The sequence below is a fragment of the Chlorocebus sabaeus genome, chromosome 12 (assembly GCF_047675955.1).
Source record: "Chlorocebus sabaeus isolate Y175 chromosome 12, mChlSab1.0.hap1, whole genome shotgun sequence".
NCBI lineage: Eukaryota > Metazoa > Chordata > Mammalia > Primates > Cercopithecidae > Chlorocebus > Chlorocebus sabaeus.
The window spans coordinates 29,483,330-29,504,047 of NC_132915.1; the positions used below are offsets into that span (position 1 = coordinate 29,483,330).

Here is a 20,718-nt window from a genome sequence, read left to right on the forward strand (position 1 = left end):
TTTGAAAGAAATCAAGTAATATGGAGGTGCATTAAGGAAAAGGCAAATCTCATGCCTCACTACTTACCAGCGTCCTACCCTTCCCTTAACTCACTCGTCACTGTATAAAGCCCAGCTGTGTAGCTTTTCGATTTTTTCATACCCTCACAAAAAATATTTGTCTATTTATATTTTTCACATAAAGATATATATATTAATGTGTGTATTTATATATTACAAACTTTTAAAAAAATAACTGTCCATGTCAGAGCTATGTCCCATTCTACTGAAATGCTGCCTAGTTTTGAAAGGGTGAAGGAATGTGTCATAAATTATTGAAAGTAAATGAGCATTTGGTTGTCTCCATTTTTCATGATTGCAAATAATACTGAAACAAACATCTCTGCACATTGGCCCCTACACATGTGTGTGAATATTTCTGAGGGTAGAAATGAAGCCAGCGTACATGGCGTGCTCTGATAAGTACTGCCAAATTCTTCTCCAGAAAAGTCATGCTATTTCATTCCATTACCAAATGGGCATAAAACTGGTGTGTTTCCATGTTCTTGTCAGTGCAGGATATTATTTATTAACATAAAATTTAAATTTCTCCAGTCTTCTTTTACTGTTTTCTTTTTTTTTTTTTTTTTTTTTTTTGAGATGTAGTCTCACTCTGTTACCCAGGCTGGAGTGCAATGGCGCAATCTCCACTCACTGCAAGCTCTGCCTCCCAGGTTCACACCATTTTCCTGCCTCAGCCTCCTGAGTAGCTGTGACTACAGGCGCCCGCCACCATGCCAGGCAGATTTTTTGTATTTTTAGTAGAGATGGTGTTTCACCATGTTAGCCAGGATGGTGTTGATCTCCTGACCTGGTGATCTGCCTGCCTCAGCCTCCCAAAGTGCTGGGATTACAGGCTATTATTTTAATCTGAAAGCTATTATACCTACTTTCTGAATACAGTTTCCTATCACCAAATTTCCTTTCCTTATGTGTTCTAAAATCCCGGTTAAATATGCAGTTAACCATAAAACCATAAGTCCCACTCTTGAGTATTTACATAAAAACCTGTATGCAAATATAGCAGTTTATCAGTTTTATTTGTAATTGCCAAACCTGTATAGCAGTTTTATTTGTAATTGCCAAAAACTAGAAAAAAACCCAGATTATACTCAGTTGGATAGTAAACAAACTCTGGTAAGTCCATGCCATAGAATACTACTCAGCAGTGAAATGGAACAAATAATTGATATATACAACATCATGGATGAATCTCAGATGCAGTATGCTAAGTGAAATAAGACAAACAAAGGCCGGATGTGGTGGCTCATGCCTGTAATCCCAGCACTTTGGGAGGCTGAGGCGGGTGGATCACTTGAGTTCAGGAGTTCCAGACCAGCCTGACCAACATGGCGAAACCCTGTCTCTACTAAAACTACAAAAATTATCTGGGCATGGTGGCGCATGCCTGTAGTCCCAGTTATTCAGGAGGCTGAGGCAGAAGAGTCGCTTGTACCCAGGAGGCGGAGGTTACAGTGAGCCAAGGTCATGCCATTGCGCTCCAGCCTGGTCAACAAAGCAAGACTCTGTCTTAAAAAAAAAAAAGAAGCCAGACAAAAAGATAACTGCATGATTTCATTTATCTGACATTCTGGAAACGATAAAGCTACAGCGATGGAAAACGGGTCCATGGTTACCAGGGTCTGGGAGTGGGGAAGGGGGCTGACTACAAAAGGACATGGGAGTGTCCTTGGGGGGTACTGGCACTATAGTGCCGATGATGTAAAATCTGCCTTGGATCATTAAATTAGAAGAAATCAATTCCATTTATCCCAAATATTCCCTCCAAGTGAAATACTTTGGTAGCGTATATAATAATAATTCAATAAATATTAGCTATTATATTTATTAAGTAGTACATATCAGAAAACATACTTATATTAGCATGTCAAAAGAATGAATACAAAATTCTCTCCCATATATTGAATGTGCCGTGGAGAGGGCGACCTGCCTTCCTCTGGAGGACCTTACTTAATGAAGTCACTTTGCCTCATAAGGACATGCCTTTGTTATCCAGAACCATGCAGTCAAACACTGATTTAGTTAGCTCCTTTATTCCTCAATTATCTCCTTGCTGATATTACATTTATCTATAATATCTAGAGATAGGCTTTTATGTCCTTGCTAGCGCTGGTAATGGTTTTGAATCCCACTTAGGGGGTAGAGGAGTAGAGTAATGGCCATTTGTGTTCCCTCCCACTCTCATAATTCTATAGGGCATTTGCCACTCAAGTTCTATAATTGAGACATTTAAATCATACAAATAATGCTGCCCATGAAGGATAGGGGAAATTTTTAGATTTCCTTTTAAACCTAACAGAGAAAAATTAAGTTACACAAAAATGTACAATACATGATCTCCAGTACATTGGAGGACATGTATTTTCTTACTTGAAATGTTTGTATTACTTAGACTGGGAGATTTATTAAATGATTTCTATTCTATCATTCATGTCTACAGCACCAAATTTGGTGTCCTTGTTTTAAAAACAATACTGCTTTTCTCCCCATGACTTTTGAAAATGGTTCCTGGTTTACTGATTAGCATGGTGCTGTGTTTGCTTGGTTGTCCCACCTTACAGCTACATATTTTGATAACTTTGTGTGGATTAATATTTGATGACATCTTTTGGGTGGTATTAACTATTTTAAGTTTTATTTCCTATGTCATTTTCTCTAAATGAAGCAAAGAGGGATAAACTTGAGAATGTTTTTGATGCTTGGTGGAGAGCTGAACTCTTAAGTAATTAAACTTGTTTACATACTGTATTTATTCTTGCCAGAGACAGTGAAACATTTCATGAGTGTTATGGGCAGCATCATAAAAGCCTTTAGACTTTGTTTTTCATCTGGGGTGATTAAGGTAATTCTGGAGGAAGGTCGAGCTCAAGGAGAGCTGGGATATCAAGGAATGGGGTATCATCTGTTTTATTACTCCATATTTTACTCCCAGTGAACTGGTAAACAATTAAAATTCAAACACATCAGTGCATATAATTCAGTTACTCCCAAAACACCATAAAAATGTCTCCCTGATCAATAATTGCTTATTATGACATGCATTTGTTGTGCTAGCTGTCAAGGTGCTTAGCTATTTGCTTTCTAAAAGTATGAAAAAGCAAACTCGGCTGATCAGCCTATGTGGTAACAAAGAGCAATCCAGCTGTGGATGTCACAGAGCCACTCTTGACCTGTTGTGCATAGACTCCCTCCCCACGAATCCAAACCCACTAAGACTCTCCAGGCTCTGTTATCACATGCCAGCCTGGTTCAGCTTGGATGCCTTCCTCACACCTTATGGGTTCTGATTTTCTATGCCAGGCAGTCTGTCTTAAATGGATGCATCCTCACCCTGTTTGGGCTTCAACTTCCTATTCTGGACCTCCTTAGCTACTCCCACCCCAAGGCATGGAGGGCTGCCTTGTTCTGATGCACCTTATGATTTTAGCACCAAATTGTACAGGAAGGGAGCGAAGGGAAAGGGGAAAGAGGATGTAAAAGGAAAGAGAGGGTAGGGAAGAGGAAAAAGAAGATGAGGAACACATATTATTTTCTAATCCTCACAATAGGTCCTCAAAATGAGCAACATTTCCCCCTATTTCATACTTGAGGAAACTGTGCCTCTGAAAGACAAAAGCCTTGCCCAAGGTCTATTAGTAGATTAAGGAGCCAGCATCTGCACCCAGTTCCTTCTGACTGTAGCACCTGAATTCTGCCGGCTCCACCACACTGTCATTAAGGAGAATGCTCTCAAGACGTGCTTGGTCTTTGCATTGTCTCAAATGTGTTAGAATAGTGTTTTAAGAAAAGAAATGCAGATATCCTGGGAAGCAATAGGTCGAGTTCATTACATGAGAATCATTTTTCTAGCAGTTGGCCTATTTCCCCATTTTTCTCCTGTCTGCATCTAGGTACAACAGGAACTTGGCTTTATTTGATTTCGTTGCCAGGGTGGGGTAATGAGGCTGGGAGTCTCTTGTAGCCAGTGGCAGTGAGCCAGCAGTCTCACTCCCTACCCAGTGACGGTTCCTTCTGCGGCCAGCACTTCTGGCATGAGTCATCTTTACACGCTTGCCAACCCTTGTCTTCTCCTCCCCAGCCAGGTTCACCCTTGCTGCCGTGAGGGAGCTTTGAGACTTTCTGAAGTTTTTAAATGGGGAAGTAGATGTTAAACCTAGTATGAGGAAGAGAGGGAAAGTTTGCTCTAGTTTCAAACACACAGTCATAGAAGATGCTAGTCTTAATGCGTTCCATAGCAAAAACCCTGAAGTCTTAAAGTGTGCATATTGTGAACTGAAGTTTTAACACTACTGTGTAACTAATTTGTTAATGCCCATTTGTCATTGACTGTGGGGTCCATCTGAAAAACTCACACAAACACTCTAACAAAATGGAAGACAGAAAAGAAAGCAAGCATCATTTGTGTACAATAGCCAAGGAACAATAGCCAAATAAATTTGATGGTCCCAAAAGTTAAGCCTCTTTTGAGGAGAAAATTTGATTTTAAATTAGGGCCAGGTGGGGTGGCTCATGCCTGTAATCCCAGCACTTTGGGAAGCAGAAGCGGGTGGATCACCTGAGGTCAGGAGTTCGAGACCAGTCTGGCCAACATGGCAAAACCCTGACTTTACTAAAAATACTAAAATTAGTTGGGCATGGTGGTACATGCCTGTGATCCCAGCTACTCGGGAGGCTGAGACAGGAGAATTGCTTGAACCCAGGAGGTGGAGGTTGCAGTGAGCCAAGAATGTACCACTGTACTCCAGCCTGGGTGAAGGAGCCAGAGTCTGTCTCAAAAAAAAAAAAAAGATTTTGACTTTTTTCAGATTAGTGCATGAACTTTTATCATAAAACTTTAAAGCTAGGGAAAATATCTTAGAATTCACCTCATGTTCATGCTTTACCCTATGAAGAAACAGAGGCACAGAGAGAAATAACTTGAGGATAATGGAAACGGGCACACATCTGTAAGAGTGTGTGTGTGTGTGTGTGTGTGTGTGTGTCAGAGAGAAAGACAGATGTTCCCTTGTAAGTAAGCACTCTTGGAAATAGGTGCATTTTATTATAAGACAAAAAGTAACACTAAAGCTGATATAGTTCTGGTTGCTAAGCCTCACACACAAAAGGTCTTTAGGTAGCTGCTTCCTGATTTTTATTTCTGTGGCCCCAAAATTCTCCTTGTAAATCTTCATGTCATGTCATACTAAACCTTTGACATCAATACCCTTTAAAATGTACAGGTCCTTTAAAAAAAAGGCAAAGGGCAAATACCAACGTGGGAAACTTGAATTTTAATTGTTTGTTTCAATGTTAGAATGAATTAATGTTAGATAAATTCTTTGGTAATTTTTCCCCCTAAAATTGGATTTTTCAAGAAACATCACTGGTTTGACATATTGTTATGTGGGGTAGCATAATCTTGGGGGATAACTTAATATCTGCACATATTTGTCACTACTTTGAGTTGGTTTTTGTCCCTTGACCCCCAGCCGGGATGTTAGATCACACAGATTTTTTTTCTTTGAGCCATTAGGGAGAGTCCAAAACAGTCACTCTATGCAGTGGGAAAGCTTGCCCAGTCAGCACACAGAGATATGTTGTTGCCTGCATTTATATTTGTGAGAGTAACTTTTAAGAAGCTAGCAGGTTTATGAAATACATGTGAGAATTTCTCTCAAATAACCCTGTTAATGGACAGTCCAGCAATCCTCCCATCTCACCCTCCCATGTAACTGAGACTACAGGCAGGTGGCACCATACTCAGCTAATTTTTTGTGGTTTTCATAGATATGTGGTTTCACCATGTCACCTAGGCTGGTCTCAAACTCCTGGGCTCAAACAGTCCTCCCACCTTGGCCTCCCAGAGTGCTGGGATTACAGGTGTGAGCCACTGCACCCAGCCTGTATATTTTTCTTGAAATCCTTTTTGAATGTTTAGTCTTGTTTTCTTATTCAGAGTACACCTTGTTCATTATTTATTTATTTTTCATTTCCCTGATTTAGACTGCTTTCCACCCAGCCCTAGCAACATAGGTTTGGGTCAGAGAAATTCAAGTGGCCAGGGGACACTAAAGATGGCCCGTTATGGTAGGCCTTGAGTTGAATTAGTCACCAAGCTAGTCCTATCTCTTTTCTAGGCCTAATTCTTGCCCTTTTTTTTTTTGGCTCAAAACAAATTGTTTGTCTTTAGAACACAATAAAATTCAGGGAGAGTGTCCTGTTCTTCCTACAGACTTCACTGGGACATCTTATTCTTTAATTAATTCAGTCAACTGAAATTGGTCAAATACCTGCTCTCTGTGCCAGAGTTATAAACTTTGTATTTCTATAATTGCTAGTAGCTGTCTTACATTTATTATTTTATCTATCTGGCATGTGATATGCCTAATACCTTCCATTATCACCTCATGTCCCTTTACCAGCTTGGTGGTTTTTCTATTAGTTCAGGAAATCAAACAAAATGGTCTGTGACCTGGAGGAACTAGAAAAACAAGAGCAAACCAACCCTAAAGCCAGCAGAAGAAAAGAAATAACCAAAATCAGAGCTGAAAAAAAATTGAGACGTGAAAATCCATACAAAAGATCAATGAAACCAAAAGTTTGTTATTCAAAAAAAAAAAAAAAAGACAAGGTTGATAGACCACTAACTAGATTAATAAAGAAAACAAGAGAGAAGATCGATCCAAATAAGCACAGTCAGAAATGACAAAAATGACACTACAACTGATGCCTCTGAAATATAAAAAATCCTCAGAGACTGTTACAAATACCTCTATGCACACAAACTAGAAAACCTAGAAGAAATGGATAGGTACCTGGAAACACATAAACCCCATAAGATTGAAGCAGGAAGAAATTGAAATCTTGAACAGACCAATAATGAGTTCTGAAATTGAATCAGTAATACAAAACCCACCCCAAAAAGCCCTTGATCAGATGGATTCACAGCCAAATTATACCAGACATATAAAGAAGAACTAGTACCAATCCTACTGAAATTATTTCAAAAATCCAAGGAGGAAGGACCCCTCCCTAACCCATTCTACAAAACCAGCATCATTCTGATACCAAAACCTGGCAGAGACACAGCAGAAAAGAAAACTTTAGGCCAATATCCCTGATGAACATTGACACAAAAATCCTCAACAAGATACTAGCAACCTAAATCCAGCAGCACATTGAAAAGTTAATTCATCACAATCAAGTAGGCTTTATTCCTGGGATGTGAGGTTGATTCACCATACACAAATCAATAAATGAAACTCATCACATAAACAGAATTAAAAACAAAAACCACAGGATAATCTCAATAGACACAGAAAAGGCTTTTAACAAAATTCAACATCTCTTCATGTTAAAAACTCTCAACAAATTAAGCATTGAAGGAACATACCTCGAAATAGTAAGAGCCATCTATTATTCAACTATCCATGGCCAACATCATACTGACTGGGCAAAAGCTGGAAGCATTCCTCTTGAGAACTGGAACAAAACAAGGATGCCTACTCCCACCACTTGTATCAACATAGTACTGGAAGTGCTAGCCAGAGAAATCAGGCAAGAAAAAGAAATAAAAGACGTCCCATTAGGAAGAGAGGAAGTCAAACTAGCTCTGTCATAGTGCAGGCAATATAATTCTGTACCCAGAAAATACTGCAGACCCTGCTAAAAGGCCCCTAGAACTGACAAACAACTTCAGTAAAATTTCAGGATACAAAATCAATGTACAAAAGTCAGTAACATTTCCACACACCAATAATGTCTAAGTTGAGAGCTAAATCAAGAATGTAATTCCATTTATTATTTTGAATAAAATACCTAGGAATACAGCTAATCAAGGAGGTGAAAGATCTCTACAATGAGTATTATGAAACACACTGAAAGAGATCAGAGGTGACACAAACAAATGGACAAATATTCCATGCTCATGGATAGGAAGAATCAATATTATTAAAACGGCCATAGTGCCTAAAGAGATTTTTAGATTCACTGCTATTCCTATCTAACTACCAACATCATTTTTTCACAGAATTTGAAAAAAAAAAATTCCAAAATTCATGTGGAACCAAAAAACCTGAATAACCAAAGCAATCTTAAGCAAAAAGAACAAAGCCAGTGGCATCACACTATGTGACTTCATACTACACTACAAGGCTATGGTGACCAACACAGCATAGTCCAGGTACAAAAACAGACACACAGACCAATAGAACAAGTTAAAGAATCAGAAATAAAGCTGCACACCTACAGCCATCTGATCTTTGACAAAGTTGACAATAACAAGCCATGAGGAAAAGTCTCCCTATTCAATAAATGGTGCTGGAGTAACTGGCTAGTCATATACAGAAGACCAAAACTGGACCCCTCCCTTTAATCATATACAAACATTAACTCAAGATGGATTAAGGACTTAAATGTAAGACCTAAAATTACAAAAACCCTAGAAAAAACCTAGGAAATAGTATTCTGGACATTGGCCTTGGTAAAGAATTTATGAATAAGTCCCCAAAAGCAATTGTAACAAAAACAAAAATTGACAAGTGGGACTTAATTAAACTAAAGAGCTTCTGCACACTAGAAGAAACTATCAACAGAGTAAACTGACAACCTACTGAATAGGAGAAAATATTCACAAACTGTAAATCTGAAGAATGTCTGATACCCAGAATCTATAAGGAACTTAAATAATTCAACAAGCAAAAACCAAACAACCCCATTTAAAAATGGGCAAAAGACATGAACAGATATTTCTCAAAAGAAGTCATACGTGTAGCCAACAAATACATGAAAAAATGCTCAGCATCACTAATCATTAGATAAACACAAATCAATACCACAATGTGATACCAACTGACACCAGTCAGAATGACTGTTATTGAAAAGTCAAAAAATACACTGGGCGTGGTAGCTTATGCTTGTAATCCCAGCATTTTGGGAGGCTGAGGCAGGAGGAGTATTTGAAGCCAGGAGGTTGAGACCAGCCTATGCAATGTAGCAAGACGTGTCTCACAAAATATCAAAATAAATGAAACAAAAAAAAACAACAACAAAGAAAATTAGCTGGGTATGGTGGCATGTACCTATATTCCCACCTACTGGAAGGCTGAGGTGGAAAGATTGCTTGAGCCTAGGAATGCAAGGCTGCAGTGAGCTATAATCACACCACTGCACTCCATCCTGGATAGCAGAACGAGACCCTGTCTCAAAAAAAAAAAAAAAAGGCAAAAATTAATATGTTGGAAATTAGTTCAGTCACTATGGAATGCGTTGTGAAGATTTCTGAAAGAACTTAAAACAGAACTACCATTGAACCCAGCAATCCCACTCCTGGGTCTATACCCAAAGAAAAATAAATTGTTCTACAAAAAAGACACATGCACTCGTATGTTCATCACAGCACAATTCACAATAGCAAAGACATGGAATCAACCTAGATGCCCATCAACAGTGGACTAGATAAAGAAAATGTGGTACATATACACCATGGAATACTACACAGCCATAACAAAGAACAAAATCATGGGTTCTTTTTTTTTTTTTTTTTTTTGGTAGCAACATGAATGCAGCTGGAGGCCATTATCCTAAATGAATTAACACAGGAACAGAAAACCAAATACCACATGTTCTTATTGATAAGTAGGAGCTAAACATCGGGTAAACACGGGCATAAAGATAGCACAGTAGACACCAGGGACTACTAGAGAAGGGAGGATTGAAGCAGGCGTGGGTTGAAAAACTGCCTGTTGAGTACTATGGTCACTACGTGGGTGATGTCAGCATCATTCATACATCAAGCCTAAGTGACATGCAATTTACTCATGTAATGAATTTGCACATGTATCCCTTGAACCTAAAAGTCAGAAAAAAATAAAAGATAAGATATTCCTTATCCTCAACAAAAATTAAAATGGCACGTGTTTGTGCACTTGACTTTGCAGCATGTTTTCCAAAGATGTCTTTGAGTCATAAAAATGGGAAATACACATGTTGGTTTCTCTCGTCATCACTTGACAACTTATATGTTTTACCTTTCTTATGATGGTCTCATTTCTTCAGTGACAGGACTAGACATTCTATTTTAAACTCTGTCCAGAGCTGCATATTATTCAACACAATTTTAACAGAGTTCATAGAGCGGAGATTGAGGATGTTTGCAAAGATAAATCATTTATTTTTATTTTTTTGTAACCATGTCCCGCCTATTTTATTCATTATTAAGAACATTGATGTGAAGATGAAATGGTTTTCTCTATTTTTATCTTCAAACGATCTCTATTTGCGGCTTCTGCACATTGCTAGACCCAGCCACTTACACTAGGGTCATAGTTTAGCTTCAGCTCGGAGCCAAATGCCCCATAACTGAAATGACCACACCTCCGAAGTGGCATTTTCCCAGGCCATGCCTCCCTTTAATAATGAGCCAGCCGGGGGGTAAGTTTGTATCTCATTACAACAGAGCCTTGTATTCGGCCTGGTGCATAATTAAATGTGCGGAATTACAATCGCTTCCCTCTTTGAAAGCTCTCTCAGCACCATGTCTACACTTAAGCCATTACTTTTATTTTTAATCTAATGGTTTGCCTCTCTCTCTCCCTCTTTCTCTCTCCAAATTAAATATCAACCATAAAAGGAACCAAGGAAGTCCAGAAATTTGTGGCTTTAAAAAGACTGGATCTCGAAAAGATTTTCACAAGACACTTCCAAAACAGACGTTTGAGTCGGAAACCTTGGAGTGCAGTGAACCCGCTGCTCAGGTATTTCCTATCAACAAACACGGTTACCAGGTTACTGGACTCTTCTGCCCAGGGCATGCTGTCAATTTTACAAACTCGAATAAAAGATAGACACACAGAAAGTTTGAGTAGGAGGAACTTTACCATCTGAGTCAGTGATATATTTTTTTCAAATTTATTTGTAGCTACAGAAATTGGTGTTCAAAGGAAAACCCAGAAACCTAATGATTAACATAGAAAAAAGTGGAAAAGTTCTAACTGGGGGACAGAGACACCTTGGGCCCATCCCTAGAACAATTCCTGCAGAGACTCTTGGTGCCCCTAAGGCAAACTACAGAGTAATGAAAAGCTCCATGCTGAGGCCAGAATACTGCATTCTCCTAGTGATTCTACCATGTGCTAACTCTCTAACTTCAAGCAGGATAATTAAACTTACTGGGCTTCAGTTTCCTGTCCTGGGAAACAAGGATGATAATACTAACTCATGAGGTTATTTGAGTATTAAATGAGTTAATATCCATAAAGAATTAGAATAATGCCAAGTACACTTAGTGCCTAGTAAATGCTGGCCACTGTTATTGTTGTCATTATTCTTTTTTTTTTTTTTTTTTTTTTTTGAGACAGAGTCTCGCTCTGTCGCCCAGACTGGAGTGCAGTGGTGCCATCTAGGCTCACTGCAAGCTCTGCCTCCTGGGTTCACGCCATTTTCCTGCCTCAGCCTCCCGAGTAGCTGGGACTACAGGCGCCCGCCACCACACCTGGCTAATTTCTTTTTGTATTTTTAGTAGAGATGGGGTTTCACCGTGTTAGTCAGGATGGTCTCAATCTCCTGACCTGGTGATCCACCCATCTCAGTCTACAAAAGTGCTGGTATTACAGGTGTGAGCCACTGCACCCAGTCGGTTGTCATTATTCTTATAAAGTGATTACAGTTTAAAATTCAAGTTAAAGTGTACATATTGTGAAATGAACTTTTAACGCTGTTCTGTAACTAATTTTTTAAATGCCTGGGGTCATTTGAAGAACTCCAGCAAACACTCTAACAAATAGAAGACAGAAAGAAAGGAAGCCTTCATTTGCATAAAACAGCCAAAGAACAGTAGCCAAATAAATTTCATGTTTTCAAAAGTTAAGCTCTATGCACCTATGTTCACAGCAGCATTATTCACAGTAGCCAAAAGGTAGAAGCAACCCAAGTGTCCATCCATAATGAATGGATAAACAAAACGTGGTTGCCAGGGGCTGGGGGAGGGAGGGAAGGAAACTGTTGTTTAATGGGTAGAGTCTCCTATCTATTTGTGAATGAATGAATGAATTAGACAGGGTCTCACTTTGTCACCCAGGCTGGATTGCAGAAGAAGTCATCGTGGCTGGTCGTGGTGGCTTACGCCTGTAATCTCAGCACTTTGGGAGGCCAAGGCAGGTGGATCACTTGAGGTCAGGAGTTCAAGACCAGCCTGGCCAACATGGTGAAACGCTGTTTCTACTAAAAATACAATAATTAGCCAGGCGTGGTGGCACGTGCCTGTAATCCCAGCTACTCAGGAGGCTGAGGCAGGAGAATCACTTGAACCCGGGAGGTAGAGGCAGCAGTGAGCTAAGATTGTGCCATTGCACTCCAGCCTAGCCAAAAAGAGTAAAACTCCATCTAAAAAAAAAAAAATTCAATCTTTCCTGTTAGCTTTATTAAATATACTTTAACTTTAGAAGCACAATAATTAGAACTGGCCAAACTTTAAAAAATTTTTTCACAAAGAAATTAGTAACTTGTAGGGTCATTTATAATCTTTTTCTCTGTTGATTTTTACAGTTTTAAAAAGTTAATACATTAATGTATTTATTTACTTATTTTTTGAGATGGAGTCTCGCTCTTGTTACCAAGGCTGGAGTGCAGTGGCACAATCTCAGCTCATTGCAACCTCTGCCTCCCAGGTTCAAGTGATTCTCCTGCCTCAGCCTCCCAAACAGCTGGGGTTACAGGCACCGGCCACCACGCCCGGCTAATTGTTTTGTATTTTTAGTAGAGATGGGGTTTCACCATGTTGGCCAGGCCGGTCTTGAACTCCTGACCTCAGGTGATCCGCCCACCTCGGCCTCCCAAAGTGCTGGGATTACAGGCATGAGCCCAATATTTTAAAAATAGTACATTATTACAGAAGCTAGATGTGAACTTTAAATTATTATCAGAAAATTAGTGTGCCTGACAGATTCTGTGGTTGTCTGGGCCTGTGACATTCACACCTTTGTGATGTTCATCCCCGACTATGGGTGGGACCTGGGACTTGCTTCTATCAAAACAATATGGCAAAGCATGATAGGATGTCACTTGTGATCATATTGTAGCAGCCAAAATGGATTAAAGACTTAAATGGGGCCAGGTGCAGTGGCTCACCCCTGTAATCCCAGCACTTTGGGAGGTTGACAGGGGCAGATCACCTAAGGTCAGGAATTTGAGACCAGCCTGGTCAATATGGTGAAACCCCATCTCTACTAAAAATACAAAAATTAGCCGGATGTGGTGGTAGATGCCTGTCGTCCCAGCTACTAGGGAGGCTGATGCAGGAGAATCACTTGAACCCAGGAGGCGGAGGTTGCAGTGAGCTGAGATGGCACCATAGCACTCAAGCCTAGGTGTTACAGCAAGACTCGGTTTAAAAAAAAAAAATGGTAATCATACCTCACTGCAGCCTTGAACTCCTGGGCGGGGTTCAAGCAGTCTTCCTACCTAAACCTCCCAAGTAGCTAAGACTGTGGGTGCACACCACCATACCTGGCTAAGTTTTGCCTTTTTTTTTTTAGGGACTGAGTCTCATTGTGTTGCCCAGGCTAGTCTTGAACTCCTGGCCTCAAACAATCCTCCCACCTTGTCTACCCAAAGTACTGGGATTAAAGGCATAAACCACTGCACCTGGCCCAATCTCCTTTTTGTTACACCTTCCTCCAGTTCTGTTTTGCTCTAGTGTGAGACATGAGCATGGTTCATTAAGAGGCTTGGCCCCCCAGCCAAAGAACAAGCCAACAACCAATAGGAATGTAGAGCTGTTTTTAGTCCTTTCCTCAGGACTGGTTTGTCTGCATATGACGAGTAACTACCTGCTTCAGGTGAGAAGGAGACATTTAATTTTAGAATAGTCCAGCCAGGGAGCTAAGGTGTCATTCTTCTCAAATCCCCAGTTTCTTCAGAAGACTTGAGGCCTGGCTGAGATTCTGTAGTCCCAAATTGGAGCAGTCTTGAGACATCCAAGATTCTTCAGTTCTCATTTTAGACTCGCTGTCTCTCTCACAAAGACCCACTGTTTTCTCTCACAGGCAGGCCCCCGCCACTTAAACGTGCTGTGCGATGTGTCTGGGAAAGGCCCCGTCACTGCCTGTGACTTTGACCTCCGTAGCCTGCAGCCTGACAAGCGGCTAGAAAACCTCCTGGAGCAAGTGAGTGCCGAGGACTTTGAGAAGCAGAACGAGGAGGCCCGGAGGACCAATCGGCAGGCCGAGCTCTTTGCCCTTTACCCGTCAGTGGATGAGGTGGGTGCCGCTGTCTCCACACTGGAGAATCTCAGTGAAGACTCTGAGAGTCATGTGGACAATTGTGTTGTTCATTATTACTGTACAACAGCCCATGATATCGGGGCTCACTTGTATGATTTCTGGAGCCTTGATTTCAGGCAAGCCTGTGTGTCATAGTAGAGCCAATATTGATGATCATGCAGATGGGATTCTGATAATAATAACAACTGGAATTTTCATAGCACTTTACAAAATATGTTCACTAAGAGCATCTCATTTAATCCCTGAACGTTTCAAGAGTCTACATGTAGTAATCACACCCAGCAAGTCAAACCATCCTATTATTTGAGGGTATGTGGCCACTAATCCATTGAGATATACGTTACTTAAACTTTGATGTTCTTTAACACTTTGCTACTTTCTTTTTAATGATCTCTATGAGCAACCAGAGAGACCTGCTTTGAAAACATTTCAGGCCAAGATAATCACAGCCCATGCTCCCAATGTGTAGGACTTTGGGATCTTGATTGTGTACTTCTTCATTTATTGGAGCTGACCGACAACAATAGGATAATGTAGACTTTGCCTGTGGTCATTGCCTGGGGCACTTTGGATGCAATGAGAGGTGACCATTATTGAAGCTTTGTGTCTGTCTGAACTCCTCATACTGTATAAAAGGCTCTCTGTTTTCCCCTCTGCGTGTGAGGTTATCTTCGTTTCTGGGTCTTGGCAGAACAGATTACTGCTATATCTCTATTGTCCAAATTGTATTAAAAGTTCAGTTGCAAGAAACAAGATTTGAGGAAACTTTGCATAAAAGATATTCTATCTATCCATGCCTCTAAATATTTGAAATTCGATCGTTGGATTAAGCAAGGCAATCAGAGAGCCTGATACCCCCACCCTTCTGGATTGTGTTTGCTAACCCGCCCTTCAGTGAGCTCACCACTGGTCAGCAAGGAGGACAATAAAGGAAACAGCAGTCGTGAGATAGGATATCATGTCCACATGGAAATACTATTGTTGACGTTGACCTACTCACCATCTAGCACCTTCCTCTTTGACGATCTAAAGGGCAATTAGCCTTCAAGTCTTCAGAGAAAGAAGCGCGCTTCTGCTGAGATAATATGAACACTTAGAGATTGTGCTCATTTTGTAACTAATTATCTTAAATTCTTTACTTCGAGCAAATTTCTGTCCACCTTCACCAAACGTGGCAGCTTGCTGATTGGTGTCCTGAATTTACTCCAGCTTTCTTTTCTTATCCTGATTTTCTAAGCACCTTGGTTTCCTCATCTATTTTTATTTTATTTGCAGTTTTTGTCAGCAGCCTCAAATGCTCTTCTGAATGAGGCAGATTATAAAAATAAATTATCCCACTTATATATAAACTCTAAAAAAGTGGATCTCATAGAAACAGAGTAGAAAGGTGGTTACCAGGGGCTGTAGGGAGAGGGAGAGGTGTTTCTCAAAGGCTGCAAAGTCTCAGACTGGAAGAATACGTTTTAGTGACCTGTTGCACTGCGTAGTGACCAGAGTTAATAATAATGTGTTGTATATTTCAAAACTGCTTTTAAAAAAGATTTTTAATGTTCTCATCACACACACACAAAAGGTAAGTTGGTGAGGTGATAGATACATTAATTATCTTGATTTAATCTTTCTACAATGTATACAAAGATCAAAACATTACTTGATTTAATCTTTCCACAATATATACATAGATCAAAACATTACTTGATTTAATCTTTATACAATGTATACATAGATCAAACCATTACACTGTACCCCATAGCTGTAGACAATTACTATTTGTCAATTAAAAAATAAATTAATAAACTATGAATAATGTGAGCAATAACATCTTCTCCATTCCTCACATTAGAAAGCAAGCATTAGGCTGAAGAGCTTTTTCAAGATTCAACAGATAAATTAAATTATAAAATGGGGCCCTAACTTGTTAACTACAAAGTTCATATTCCCTTGTTTATGTATCTACATACATATGACTATCTGGTATGTTAGCACACATAACTGAAATCCAAAGATGATATTTTTAAATATCATGTAACTTTTTAGTTTCCATCCACAACATTAAGACTTTTTACCAGATTTGTCCAGATATGTTATATCAGACTGATTTGGCCTTTACTTTCCTCCCTCTTCCTCTCATTTCTGTGATGGAGATGCCAACAGGTAATAGAGGGATCTAAAGTGGATGCCAGAAGAGAGAGAACAATTAGAGGATGCAGAGAATATGTCCAGTGAGGCATTTGCTTATCAATGTCTCCCTGGTGGTGTTAGATGGGAGAATGTTCCATCTGAACTGATTAAAATAATGAAACGTAGCCTGGTTTTAGAGAAACTTTGTTTTATGATCTTTGAAACAATGCAGACACTCCATTGGGACTGAAAGTTATAATCTAGTAGCAGGCCTAATGGGGCCTAATTTTATTGAGTAGAGAGAAGTGCTTTGTAATGAGTGTACCAGTTATTTGTAAATTGGCATGTCTAAAATGCTTGAGGGCCTCTATACCAGCCCTTTAATATTTTGAAGCTGTTGTCACAGAAATTGCATTTGTACTTATAATTTGCACTTTCTCCAAAGAAAGTTCTGTGGAAGAAAGTTCTACCTACTCTGACATGATTACAAATGCTGGTTTTTTTGATGACATAATCAGGTTTTAAAATATTATCATTACTTGGTTTCCTTGTAAGGAAAATTAGAAGAGAGGTAAACTAGTATATCCAAGTTATGGCGGAGTCTACAGGAGAAGCAAAAGTTGGACTTAACCACCAAGCTTCTATAAGGCAAGTTCTTCCCCTAATTCATTCGGATTCTACAAAAGGTGGTGATTCTACAAAAGGCATTCTATGTCAATCCCTAAGAAAGATTCCACTAATACTCCAAATCATAGAAAAGTTTGCTGAGGCTCTTGGTTACAAGTGACAGAACCCAACTAAAACCAATTCAGAAAAAATGTTGGAGGAGTACTTCTTGGCTCAACTAAGGAAATCACAGGGAGGCAAATGTGAAGTTGACCTCCAGATCCGTTGGGACAGTAAATGAAAGAATATAATCTCTCTCATACTGTCTCTTTCTCTCTCATTATCTCGTTCATTCCCTTCATTTATACATATCTTTAGGATGATGAAAAGAAGAAGTAGCCATTAATGTTTCACATTTCCACTTTCTGCTTGCTTGGGAATTAGCTCCCATTTCAGTTAGCTATAAAGGCTGAAGAAATTCATATAGCTTAGAAGAGACTTAGGAAATACATCATCCAAATGTCATATGGGGACCTTGTTTGGATCATGATTTAACAAAATAACAGTAAAACAAATTGAGACAGGGAAATTTGAAACTGACAAAAATTATTTAGTGGCAATAATAAATTATTATTAATTTTTAGGCATAATAATGGGATTGCTATATGTTTTTAAAAGTCTTTAGCTTTTAAAGATATGTACTGAAATATTTATATATGTATATGGTCTCTGGGAAATTGCTTCTAAGTAATCCAGTATTGAGCTAGAAAGGTAGTAAGTAGGTAAATAGATGAAACCATAATGCCCATTAATTAAACTTGTCGAAGCTAGGTGATGGGTGAATGGTGGTTCATTGCATTACTCTCTCAACTTTTGTGTATGTTTAAAATTTTCCAAGTGAAAATCTTTTTTAAAAGGATTTCAAAAATTAGAATCTAGACCATAGGCAGTCCTAGAATTCCATAAGTGTCTCTACCTTCAGGTTGTTTTCCAGTTAGGGAGATCTTCCCTTTAGATATGCCTGTTCCAATGATCCTAAAAGGTCCAGATAGCCCTGAGTGAGTAGGCATCAAAACAATTTCTCCTCTGAAATAAACTCAGCCATTCCACCCAGCAACATGGCCAACCGTAACCACAAGGAATGGGGACCACAGGGAGAAGTTGGAGTAACGATGAGCTTACCACATTGATCATTCCACCAAAGTGAGTACACATTTACCAGGAAGGTGACTTTACTGCTATTTGCAAGAATGTTAGCATTGCCGTGGGGTATTCAGTGGAAAGCTCCCAGGAAAAGACAGTGAGATGTGACCCTTTTCTTTGGACCCTTGCAATCGGCAGAGCACTCATCAGTGTTTGGAAAGCATACTGCAAGAGTGGGAATTACTGTTTTCAAGGATTTGCATTGCTTATTTTTGCATACATGAATATAATTAGCATAGAAGGATAGTTCAGATGCAGATGTTAAAGTAACGATAGGGACTTGATATTTCTCTTTAAGTCTTCAGTTTCTGTGTGGTAAAATAAACAGGTAGAGAGCTCTTAATTTGTCATTACTAAATTTCATATACCTAGCACTTTAGCAAGCTCTAACTGCATAAGCCTGTCTAGAATTTGTCAATTCAACCCCAAGTCTCTATCATCTGTTTAAGAAAACAGTGAACTGAGAAAGTGAGTCTGTATTATAGGATCGATGGTTTACAGCCTTAAGTGAACCATTCTGACTCAGATTTCAAATCTGAAACTCACATACTTACTAGTAAAGCCCTTGACAGGAGAAATATTCCAAATGTGTAACAAGAGTGGGCAAAAAACACACAAAAACATCAACAATAGGTATAAGATTTTGCAATGCCATCTGGTGGATGTTACTAAGCCATATCCATGTTCACATTTCCTTCCTTCCTGCTTCAGTCTCTTTGTCTTAAATGCTTGGGTTTCTAAAAGGAGAAACTGTTTGCTGTAAATTCTGACTTTGCGGTTGGGGGTTGGAAGACAAACTTTCTCATAAAAGGCAGAGTGTTAGGAAAAAAAGCAAACCTAAGTTAACTTGATCCGTGGAGGGTAGCCTTCCCTTCCTTGGGTTAACTCTAATTGGAACTCCTCATGGAATTCACTAATGATTTCCTTATGATGTGATTAATAATAGGAGGATGCTGTGGAAATACGTCCAGTACCAGAATGTCCCAAGGAACACCTGGGCAACAGAATATTGGTCAAGTTGCTCACCTTGAAGTAAGTATCAACAAACACACTACCACTACTTTGAGATTTATCTTGCCTTTTACATACAGATGTTGTCTTTATTGTCAGAGCTTAAATCAGAAAGGAGCTCCAAAAATACTTTTATTTTATTTTATTTTATTTTATTTTATTTTATTTTATTTTTTGAGACGGAGTCTCGCCCTGTCGCCCAGGCTGGAGTGCAGTGGCGCCATCTCAGCTCACTGCAAGCTCCGCCTCCCAGGTTCACACCATTCTCCTGCCTCAGCCTCCCAGGTAGCTGGGACTACAGGTGCCCGCCACCACGCCTGGCTAATTTTTTGTATTTTTAGTAGAGACAGGGTTTCACCGTGTTAGACAGGATGGTGTCGATCTCCTGACCTCGTGATTTGCCCGCATCGGCCTCCCAACGTGCTGGGATTACAGGCATGAGCCACCACGCCCGGCCAAATACTTTTAACAGTGGGCAGCTGTGGAGTAGTAGAAAGGGCACCATTTGAGTCTTTTCCTGGATTTTTTTCTACCAACCTTTTGGCAGTCATTATTCTATAATAGAGAAGGCAAACACAAATGTCTACTAAAGTAAGCATGTACGGTAATTGAGTGAAATGACCTATATTAAGAAAAATAACACTTAAATCAGTGGTGTGCTGGAGTTGACTGTACTAACTCATGAGAGCTGACAGCGCACATCTCTTCCTAACCCTGTGTTCAGTGAAGTCACATTGGTAACTTTAATTTGGCCATGTTGAAAGTGTTTACAATGTAGAAATCAGCCAATGCTACACATTTGCACCACCCTCAGCACCCAGAGATTATTTGTTAAACATTTGCCAGTATGCCACTGTTGAAACACAATGATAAATGCAGCTGAAACTCAGTCTTAGTGCCAGGGGACAATAGGGAGTGGTGGGGACTGTAGTAAACCATGTTAACAGGGCACTCACTACTAGCAACAAACTCTTGCCATCCAAATAAACAGGCCCATTTTTGTCAACTGTCTTTTCTATTTCTTCAAGAGAAGCTAAAAACCCAGATTTTTCTACATAATATGCCAACTCCCTAAAGATTTTCTCATTCCTTTATAAACACCATATAATTAAAACACAACTACAGTCTGGTTTCATCTTGTAGGCCAATTATTTGCCACATCTACTTTAAAGCAATTGCATCCAAACATTTCAATTGTATACTTTGATAGTTAAAAAAAAATCCTCTATAGACATGTATTAATTTTGTACTTTCATATTAACATATTATCTACATTATAAAACATATAACTGAGAAATTTTAAAGAATGAACTTGATACATCTGAATCAATTCTAGTATTTTCTTCTTGCACTGCAATAGATTGTCTTGTGTACCCCCGGAGTGCCTCCACGCCTCTCTTCCTCTCTGCAGACTGCTATTTTCAAGAATTAGTTCTTCCTCTCCAAATCCGCAGATGAA

At 39.4% G+C, this 20,718-nt stretch overlaps 1 protein-coding gene across 2 annotated transcripts in view; it reads left to right on the forward strand.

The window, feature by feature from the left end:
- DOCK8 (dedicator of cytokinesis 8) overlaps window positions 1–20,718 on the forward strand; it is a 238,068-nt gene that overhangs the window by 73,356 nt on the left and 143,994 nt on the right. For both annotated transcript variants that reach the window (XM_007969410.3, XM_007969411.3), the window contains 3 exons: window positions 10,670–10,793; window positions 14,082–14,294; window positions 19,195–19,280. In XM_007969410.3, coding sequence (XP_007967601.3) covers window positions 10,670–10,793; window positions 14,082–14,294; window positions 19,195–19,280 — 423 coding nt within the window. The remainder of the gene's footprint in view (window positions 1–10,669; window positions 10,794–14,081; window positions 14,295–19,194; window positions 19,281–20,718) is intronic.